The sequence below is a fragment of the Corvus brachyrhynchos genome, unplaced genomic scaffold (genome assembly GCF_000691975.1).
Source record: "Corvus brachyrhynchos isolate BGI_N302 unplaced genomic scaffold, ASM69197v1 scaffold80, whole genome shotgun sequence".
Lineage (NCBI taxonomy): Eukaryota > Metazoa > Chordata > Aves > Passeriformes > Corvidae > Corvus > Corvus brachyrhynchos.
In genome coordinates, this window is record NW_008236769.1 from 7,768,472 (window position 1) to 7,779,475 (window position 11,004).

The following is an 11,004-nucleotide window of genomic DNA, read 5'->3' on the forward strand; positions in this document are numbered from 1 at the left end:
AGGGATCCCAGTAGGGATCCTGCCATAGGATCTTGAGCCTGCTCACAGTGCAGAAGTAGAGTTCTCCCATGTAAACACACATTCACACCCTCAGCTACCACCAGATATACACACAGCAGAAGAGCATTTCAGGGGCTGCCTGTACAGCTAACAGGAGAGATGGTGGGAACAATCCTGCCTTGCAAAGAGAGCACCCGTACCAGACACCAAGATAAATAACACAAATTTACATATACAGGTATCCAAGATTAGACTCCTTGCCCTGGCCTGGTTCCTTGACCTACTCATTGGAATTATGCAGCTTTTCACAAGCCCTGGTCCATGGCCTATTGACCTTAATGCTTAACATCTGTTACACACTACATTCTTGTTAATGTCCTACTTGCTCTCACACCACGGGCACTCAACAGAATCCTCTCCAAATTTTAGGCAGGACTACAGGTTTTTTTGAACAGTGACAAAGTCAAAGGAACCAGTGAGGCCCCTGTCAGCCAATTTCAGGCTCTTGCTCCTTTGCATATACTGAAAAAGCCCAATACCAAAATAACAGCTGAAATGCTACAAGCCTGAGTGTTTATAATTAATATTTGACTCTACAAAATCTCCGGGCCCTTCCAAAGCCTGTGTCTCCTTAAATTAGCTTTGTATTGATTTAAAACTGATTAATTGTTCAATTATACCTCATGACAAGGCACCTCAACAGCCACTCTGTGAGCTCCCCTGTTACTCATGCTGATTGCATTAGGCACATGTAGCACTGAAACACAATGAGCTGAGCCCTGTCACTCAGCTAACTCACCCCTAATCAGCCGAGAACCAATTCAATCCAGATTCCCAGCTGATGAAAACCAGGGTCACTCCACTGACATCAAGTCTATTTGCACCAGCTGGCTCAAATGTTTCCAATTATCAAGAAATATTACCCGTTAATTTGAAAGCCCTTGCCATGCTGAATTATTTCCTATTGTGCTTGTGCTTTCATACCCACCCTTACCTTGTGTCTCCTAACATGTGAGAGTAACTCACACTGCCCGCCTGAGACAGACATGAGAACAAAGGCAACCTCCTAATGCTCTCGCCACTGAAGAGGCCACCAAGGCTCCATCACACATCTCAGTTCATGAACCAGTGAACAGATTTCTGCTTCCCCTGTTGACTCAGATTTATACAGAAAACTCACATTTCAATAGTTGGAGAAAACTATTAACCTGTCTGCATCAGGCTTTTAACGTAAACCCTCAGGCAAATTTGGGAGTGCTGAGCCATCTGTGGTCAGGGAGCTCTGGAAAATAAACTCGACCTTTGAAACAAGGCACAGTATACTTGTCTGAAAGTACAGTCAGCTAATGCACAGCAGCAGATTCATGTTAATGCTGATAGCAGGGAAACAGCACAGATTTGGCACAATCTGTGTTGACAGATGTCATCACCTTGTAAAAATCACCTATACTAGAGACCTATGGAAGACCAGCTGCAGTTTCTGTAATTACGTGCAGTCTTGCTGCTGGAAGTGTTTTGTTGCCTAAAATCTGGTTATACAGCACGTGTACTGTTAGCATCCTGTGACATGGAATAAACTCCCCCAGGTGACTGCACCTCCATGGCATCTCAGCAAACAACTGTTCACTCAAAAATAGCATTTTGCTTTTTTTTTCTACTTTGAGAGTACCTTTTTCCAAAAAGGGAACCTTTCACATCTAAGTTATCACTAGCACTACACATTACAAAGGATGCTGCACATACGTATCATTTCCCAACAGAAGAGTCATTCTGATTTGCCCATGGAAACTGTACATCATTTCAGAAAATATTCCCTAATTAATATCCATACATTTTCAAGGAAAGTATAAAGTTAAAAATATGTGAAAATATATGATTCTGGAAAGAAAATACATGCTGTTAGGCAAAATTTTAAGGAACAAGATCTAAGCTAGGACGTTCTGAAGGCTAGATCCCATTGCCCACACAGAGATATCTGGTGCCCTCCATATATGAGACTGCCATGTTGAGCCTGCATGTGTGGAAATGCATTTAGGAGAGGTTTCATCTGTGCTATTCTGAAGTGGTAGCTGGAGTCCAGGTAGGGTAACCTACAGCATCTCATGTGAAAATAGGCCTGTTAATTGAACACAGTCATACCCATAAAAGTGTCTTAGATTCCTAAATAAGTGACCTTTTTTTTGCAAGTGTTGAAACAAAGCATCTTCTAGTAACTTCAGGGAAAGCCACTGGAGAGAACCACTTGAGAAAATCAGGGCATTTTTTCAATATTAGGTACCTAACTTTAGCATCTCTTTTTTTTAATAACTGGAATCTGTTTTAAAAATATTTTATTTAAAAATCGACTCCCAGCAAGTAAATTATCCCAAGTCATTGGTGAGAAATGAGATCTATCCTGTAGTGACATTTTCACAGACCCATGTGCTCTTCATATTTGGATTTAATTCGAGGCATCTGAATCAAACATTCCAGTCTACTTAAAACCTGAACTCTACCTTGAACTGTTTCATTTTCTTCATTCATTAAACAGAGGATCTAAGGTGACTGGGCTGATTATCCTAAATGCTGATCTCTGAGTTTAACCTTTGGAAAAAACCTACCTATGCAATGTCTGAGCCCATTTCCACATATACAAGCAAGGGTAAAGTGATACATTTGTATATGACAACATACACATCTTAATCTTCCATGCCTATACTGGACAAAGTCATACATATGCACAAAGTTTCAGGTCCATTTTACACAGCAGCAAGAGAAAATACAAGTTCAAGATAGTGAAGAACGTTGGCCAGCATAGCCAGTGCCTATGCATTCATTAAAATACATCAACATTTCACCTCCATATGATATTTCAATAAAACCAAAAAATACTGCTAACATTTCACTCACTAACCTTTGTCTTGCACCAGTACTTCCAGCTCTTCTCGAACGCCATCATACCAGCTGGTGATGTCCACATGGAGGGAGTAATCACAACAGGATTTGGTATCAGCTGCCTCATGCCACTTCTCAAAGGTGGTCAGTAAACTTGATCCAGGTTCTGGAAGCACATGGTCAACTGAAAAAAAGATTGGGTGTCTGTTAGCTGGACAGTATGCACACCGTTCAGACCTCCCCGAAGTGAACACTATTCCAGCACCTCAGCCAAAACAGCAGCCCTGGAGGCGGTCTGTGTGCTGACTGTAACTGTGGGGTGTCAGCCAGGTCTTGCTGCCTCAGGTGCAGCAGACTTTGTGAACAGTCTATACAAAAGATGAGTCTGGTAACCTGCTTGGTGCAGCATCAATAGACACACAAAGGGGGAGCCAAACACCTCACAGTTTAGGAAACATCTGTCTTTCCCTTTCCTCTATTTTAAGAGACCACAGGTTCTGGACTTAGCTGTATTTCTTGCCTGGTATGTCCATCTCTATGTATTTCACAGTAAGAACAACAAAACCAGTGCCTTATAGTCACTGAACTGGCCCACTCTGCCCTACCAATACATCAGTGCAGATGTTCAATGTTTTCTCAGCAGCCAAAACTGGGAATACAGCCAAAGGTTTGAATGGGGCTGACGCTGAGCACAAACACTCAGTCACACTCTACAGTACACTGAATGTCCTGCCTCTCCCCTGTCTCAAGATCTGTCTCTAATGATGCCACACCATCAACTGACATAAAGACACGACTACTTATGCATTTGTACCTCACTCTGCAGGGCTAGGTCAAAAGTTCATATGGAAACAAAGCAAGATGGGCTTACAAGTGGCATTTGCAAGCCTAACTCTGCACAGGAATACTCAGCTGAAGAACACAAACTGAAAAAAGCTATTAACAAAAGGAATGAACAGCAGTGAATTTTGTGCCTATGGCCAGAGAGTCTTTCAGCTGATACCTGCTGCTAAAGATGGGTAACAGATAACACCAAAAAAAAAAAAAAAGCCGAATCCCAATTCAGCGGGGGTAAAACTCCACTGGGAACCTTCTCTTCACAAGGAAGCCATGACAATTTATGGCACCTGAACAACTGCCTCACAACATCTAACCAAAGTCAAGTCACGGCCAGAAGGAAAGAGATAAATCTTGTCCCACCATCTGTAGAAAGAAGAAGGGTTTTTAACAAGTAGAACAAGTAGAAGCACTTCTTCCTTTCACCAAGATGTTCCTCAAGGACATCTCTGGTAGGGACTTCCTCAGTTCCTGCTGCCAAACCTAAGTTCATAAATAAGCATCCTGATATTTCCAAAGCCCTTGAAACAGCACTAGGTGGGAGCAGCAGATCTTTGTCTGATTTTCTGTGCCATGCACTTACAGTGCGACCTACATTGTTTTCCAAAAATCCCAAGAGTATATACATTATCCCTCAGTGATTTGTCTGTATTTCAGAGGAAAATCCAAGAGACAATTCCCCAGGCTAGTATTTCTTTCTGAGGGTAGGTTCATTTTCAGGCCAGCTCTGGGTAACAACGATGAATGGATCTCAAACATAGTGCCCAGAAATTTGAAGATTCATTGCAGAATATCTCAGAAAATCTGGATGAAGCCTCTGGTAGCTCTCCCCACACATGCTACACAGGCTTCAGCCTGGCGTGGGAAGAGATAGCACTGCTAGTACTCACTGATCATGGTGGTGCCCCCTGCTAGCGCTGCTTTTGTGCCTTGATAGAAGTCATCAACAGCAGTCATCCCTTGGTAGGGCTTCTGTAGATAAGTGTTGACATCTATTCCCCCAGGAATAACCATGCGCCCATTAGCCTCTATGGTCTTGACTCCTCCAGGGACAATCAGATTCTCTCCTATTTGCCTGGACAGCAAGGAAAGCCAGTGTTACTTTATTTGAACAAGCACAGAGGACAAAGCTATTTGAGGCATGTAGGGAAGAGAGATCCAGGGGCCATACAGAAGGAGGTGGGTCCCCAAAGGAAAGGTGAAGCTCAAGCACCTGCTCCCTCTGTCCTGCCTAGCACAGCAGAACAAAGCAGAGAAGAGCTGCCTCGCGGAGCCGTGAGCTCCACTTGCTTTGCATGGCTCTAGTGGCCAATAAAGGAGCTGTAATGCACCAGCATTAAAAATTGATTATTTTTTTATATGACTCCTATCTTTAAACAATTCAAATTGTGTACACTTAATGCTCTCTTGGGGGCTCCAGTTTTGTATATTAAGTTCTTAAATGAAAATAGGAAAACATAGATCAAATACGGGAGCAAGCTGGAATTGTAAATATATGGCAGAAGCAAAAGGCATCAAGCAATGCAAATTTATCCTTAAAAAGAAATCTAAATAACCTAAGATACAGAAATACATATCTAAGAGACCTAAACATGTTTAATCTACCATGTCTCATATTCTTCATCCTCCTCTTGAAGTTAAAAGTTAGTGAAACATTCTGTGGCAAAATTATAATTAGCTGTTGCCGTCTTTCTCCCTTCAGGTCTTCAAAGCAGGATTTTTTTTTTTTTCATTATTAAAAATATTAATCTGTCCCCCATGCCAATATCAAACTCCAGATACTTATGATCAAAATACTTTTATTATTCATGGACTCATCTACAAATAAGTTAACCTTTAACTTTTAAAGCCACACTACATTTTTAATGCCTACTTTGCATGGTGCCAAACAGGGAGAGGCATGGATCTGTGTGGAAGCTGTGTCTCCGCACAGTCACACCACAACATATTTGGGCTTAGAGGTAACCGTAAGGTAATTAAAGTTCACTTAGTTTATCTCATATTACGGACACTGAGTCCTTGTCTTAATTTTTTTTTTGTCTGGATAAAATAACATTTTTCCACAGCTAAGTAAATACCTCAGATATCTGAGCTGCTGAATCCGTTTCCCCATATTAAAATGCAACTTCCACCTACAGTTCAAAACAGCAACTGATTAACAGCCAACTGCGATAATGCAGAACCAGAAGTGAATATTAACTGTTCATTAAAACCAGTAGGAAAAATAAGAAAAACAGGGATAATTATTCACATTGGAATTTGGCCAAACTGACAGGGTTAATAAATAGCCCCAAGAGGTCAAGAATTTGTTTCAAATGCTATGCAAAAATGTCACCTCCAGCAGCTTGTCTCCCCTGGTGCTCTGGGCTCTGGCTGGAGGGAAGCATAGCCATTCCATCAGCAAACTCCCCACCAGCATCCTGGGATGGGGTCACAGCTGCCCAGCACTGACCAAATCCAGGAGGGCTTACCCATGACAGCTGGCACCTCCATGTCTGGCACCTAACAGTCATCAACACGTGCGGCACTGGCAGCCTGTCATAACCTGTGTGCAGCTGCGCAGTGTTAACACCACCCTGACAAACAGGGAACCGAGCTGGATGCAAAAGCTGGCAGCTGCCCAGTACATCCAACTGCACAAAGTTGCAAGCAGCTTCTCTGTGTAAAATGTGCCTCACAAAGGCATATCATAAGGCATTGCACCTATGAGCAGATTCAATGAGGGCATACAGTTAGGTAGCCCCATGTGTAGTAATGGTGTTGCACTAATCTTCATTAGTCAAATCCACTCCCAAGATTTTAATCAGAACAACCCTCCACCTTTGTAGAGCATTTATGTGGTTAAGAAATTGAATTGGGAAAAAAATTCACTATGACTCATCTCCTTTGAGTATGTCCAAGGAGTAACTGCACTCCAAGGACTAACATGCCTTCTGAGAATAGTATTAATGAAAACCTACACAAAAATATGAAAGCAATTAATTTTTATTTTCTTCCACAATCAGTATCTACCAGTTTCCTCTTCAAGAAGACATGTCCTAACGAAGTGAAAGTGTGTGAACTATATACTGAAGTTTTTTGATGACTCAATGCTCACTATTTTCAGTGTATGGTTGAGTAACATCTTATTCAGCTGAAATAATCCATGTTGAAGTGACATGGGACCAAACAGCCTTTGTGGATGATGCTGCACTACTACTTGTCAGAAATCTGTCTCATCTCTTGCCCTGGCATCAAGATTAAGGATGGGAGAAGTCTGATCTTCACTGGCGCTCAAGGTTATTTTTATTCTGAGTAGAACAGAGAGTAGGAGATAATGTGACAGGATTCCTGAATTGCTCACTCATTAATGCAGAGTGTATGTGAGTAAGAATGGGGTTCAGTTACTTGTGGGTGAAAAAAACACAACAGTGCAGATAAGTGCATTCTAGATACTGTGCAAATGACTGAGCTGGTTTCCTCATACATCAGCAACCAGAAAACTCAGACCCCCCAGAAAGCTGATGCTGTCTACCATTTTCAGTTGAACCATTTAGCAAATTCTGTTGTACCTGAGCTGATTAAAGCACAATGGAAACAGCAGGCTTCAGCTCTTCCTGAGCTTCATCCAAGGAAGCTGAAAACCTCTCCCAGAACTCCATGGTGGTGCTTCTGTGGTTATCAAGCCCAGACCTCTTTCAGGCATCTGAGGCTCCCCCTAATTTGACTCACCACTTCCTCACCCTAGAGACCATGTCCCCAGTCCTTCGCCCTGTCACTTGTTCGTTCCTCCAGCCCAGAGGAACCCAACCCTTCCCCTTGGCAGGGATGGAGCAGAGTGCAGCAAGCACCAGACCATGACCTGTCACTTGGCACAGGGCTCACTTCCTCATACGATAACAGAGGCAGGAGAGATGTAGGCAAAATATATTATTTATATACCTATGGCCATTTAAATTACCAAATATTTAAAATACCATTTAGATGCTGGAGAACTGGCTCTCAGCTGCAATCTGAGTGTGCAGGGCTTAAGTTTCAGGTAGGAAAAATCCACATGCAATGCTGCTCCTTGTACCTAGGGAGCCACTTTGAGCATTGACTGGCAGGAAGAAGCATCTACCATCCTCCAAACTACAGCTGATCTTCAAACACACTCAAGGTTACATCTGCATTCCTCTCCGCAGAACGATCTGCGTTAAAAGCATTAAAAGACCCAAATAATTTCATTAGGCTGAAAGAGAAACCCAACCCTCTCTTTTCCAATCAGTTCTCATTTCAGAGTGAGAAAAATAATCCAGATCTTTTATATCTCAGCAAAACCAGGACACCATTGCCTATTCTGGGCTGAGTGGTTTGGTGTCTGCTCCATTCCATGGCAAGAATTCTGTATTATCAGCCATATCTGCAGCTGGAAAGTTAGATCATCAACTGAAATGTGGCTGACTGAGTTTCAAGGTCCAACTCCAAAGAATCTTGAGCCACATTTAACAATTATGTTAAATATTCAGACACAATGGGCAGTTCCAGCTGAAGAAACTAAGAGAGACCAAACAAACCCAGAGCTTACTTAGGTTGCAAAATTTATCAACTGAACACAGTGAGGACCCAACCCCATCTCACAGCAGGCTGCCCTCACAAATTACTGGGCAGCTGAGATACTTCCTGGAGGTATGGATCTACACATGGATTTCAGAGAGACTCTATGTACTTAACAAGGGCAGGTGAAAGCTTGGCATTGCTAACCTGCATATTAACTACCATTGCATTTCTGGAATAGAAGCCAAAAATTCACAGCAGTTTCAGGCTCTCATCCTCTCATGCTTTTAGTTGTTTAAATAGTTTTGATGCTTACAAGTGTTACAAGGAGATTTGCATCTGAACTAACAAAAACACAGAAAAACTCAACAAAAATACCCACCAAAGAGATCACAACTTGGTTAACTGTTGCTTTAAAAATAGATATATATTCAAAATTTTGTGTCCTCTCCACTTTTGCCACTTCTGCAATGCAAGTGACACTAGAAATGGGAAGGCAGAGTGAAGGATTAAAAAGAAAACTGCATAGTCCATGGATGAAAGTGTTCATATTTGTTTCTATTATAATAACCTGAATCATAATAACATAAGTAGTCACAGATATATAAAGAATTAGACTTTTAATCTGATGGCATATTCTTAAGGAGCTCTGAAAACAAGTAGGCAATTAATTATTTACCAGATAACCATAATTATATTTCTGTGCATCAAATGGTAGCCTCTGGAGACCAAGCTTCTTAGGCCACTAGTGAAAATGTTTAGCAATCATGAAAAAGGCTTTGATCCTTGCATACATCAGAGTGCTCATACACACTACGTAACTTTGCAAACCTTAGAGACCCTCATCTCCACTAAGCCAAGGTAGGACCAGCAGAGCACATGGACATCTCTGTTACAGCTTCCCAGGCCATCAGTAACACATATTTCAAGTTCTTCACCTAACAAACACTCTCTCAGTTCCTGCATTTTATAGCCTGGTAAATCAGGACTTCCTAATTATGCAACAATTTAAGATCATTTACCTTTTGTAATAGAGAAAAGGGACACATGAACAACGCGTAACAACCACAGGAACAGAACGTGCTGTGCTTCAGCATTAACCAACAGGCAACTGAGAAGCAGCAGGTCCTCATTTGCACCATGCAACATCGGGCATATTTCAGGTTTCTGTGCCCTGCACTCCTTAAAAGCGTGGCTGTCATTGCACTGACTAGGTATGGGGAAAAAAGGCGCAGAGAACCTTCCACCATTCATGGTCTCAAAAGATTTCCACTGTCCTTATCATTACTTCTTTTCTTGAGAGACCCTACTTACCTTAAATATTTCAGAAGAAACTATGATTGAACTGTTTGAAAAGCAAATATCTTCAATTCAGAGCAAAGAAATTTTCTACTTATCTAATCTTAGTGAAGATAAAATGGCAGAATTTAATAATTAAACACTCCTCTACTACAGCCTGACATTTAGAGGTAACAGATTCTGTTCACAAAAGATTTCAGGTCAGCACTATCAAGAAATCACAGTAGTCTAAGTTAACAGGCATGCAAAAAAAGCAGTATTTTATAAAACCAACTTTATAAGTCCATCTTCAAGGTATAGGTCTGCATAGAAGGAGTGGTCATCATTGATAATTCTTCCACCTTTAATGAGCAGACGGTCACTCTGGAGGGAAAAAAAGGGAACAAATGTGGGTTTGTTGAAATAAATAAACATCATAATGTATTTCTGATACTAAATATGCTCATATTATAAAGAAAGCCATTAATATCAAACTCCATCCTATATAAAGATGGGTTCATGTGGGTACAGGGACAGTGGAGAGGAAAACCATAGTTTCACTGACTTTATTTCTGACTTTTGGAACATGAGACCTCATGGTCATCACAGTTCGTTTTGCTCAAAGCAGAAGTCACTGCACATAGAAGCACTTAAAATGTCAATACATCCCCCTTTTACCACCTCATTGCACAAAGGCCAAAAGGGAAAAAGAACCCCCAGAAGAAATTGCCCAACACTGCAATGGCCAAGCTGAGCTCAACTGGCACTCCTGGCACCTCTGGAAAAGTAACAAAGCTTGGAATTAGAAGAGACAAGGTTGTAAGAGGCTGCTTAGCCCTGCCATGTAGAAATTCCTGACCAGGGAAGCTCCTTTAAAAACACTGGCTCAGCAGGGACAACTAGGCTGCTCCCACGCAGCAGCCAAGGGACGTGGCCCACAGCTCGTGTCTGCTGTGCTGCCTTACAGACCCACAGCTGAATGTGGAGTTTCTAGTGGGCATGAAGAATTAATTATAACCAATTTGTGATTTCTGCAGGTCAAAGGCTGTTCACGAATTTGGGGCACTCTGTGCTGAGACACCCTGTGCCATATCTCAGTCACTCCATGAATGAGAACAGCAGGCAGCCTCCAAAGTTTGGTTCACCTGAAATACCACACAAACAGCACAGAGAGCCACCACCTCCTTGTATTTCCTAAAGTGCCAGGAAGCAAACATTTTTTTTTCCCAAGGATTGTTCAAAATACCAAGTCTGCAACTGTTCACAACAATTGTCTGTTTATATTTTTCTCTATTCAAGTGGTTACATTCTTTTCTCAAAAACTACATTTTATAGAAAGCAAATTTTACCAGGGCATATTCCTGAGAACCAGTATTTAAACTCTCTCATTGAAGAAGTCATACTGGAAATGCCAGCACTCTACCACCTGCCCAAAGACAGGGCAAGTTTATAACTTCAGTGCTCTTCTGGCTTTAGCTGGGGTAGTTAATCTTCCTCACA

At 41.7% G+C, this 11,004-nt stretch overlaps 1 protein-coding gene across 1 annotated transcript in view; it reads right to left on the reverse strand.

Moving 5' to 3' along the window:
* Positions 1-9,957, reverse strand: part of CRMP1 (collapsin response mediator protein 1) — a 33,407-nt gene extending 23,450 nt beyond the window's left edge. The window contains exons 1-3 of the mRNA XM_017727639.1: positions 9,800-9,957; positions 4,602-4,786; positions 2,894-3,058 (exon numbers count right to left, since the gene is read on the reverse strand). Of these exons, the coding sequence (XP_017583128.1) occupies positions 2,894-3,058; positions 4,602-4,786; positions 9,800-9,942 (493 nt within the window). The 5' untranslated portion in view covers positions 9,943-9,957. The remainder of the gene's footprint in view (positions 1-2,893; positions 3,059-4,601; positions 4,787-9,799) is intronic.
* Positions 9,958-11,004: the final 1,047 nt, after the last annotated feature.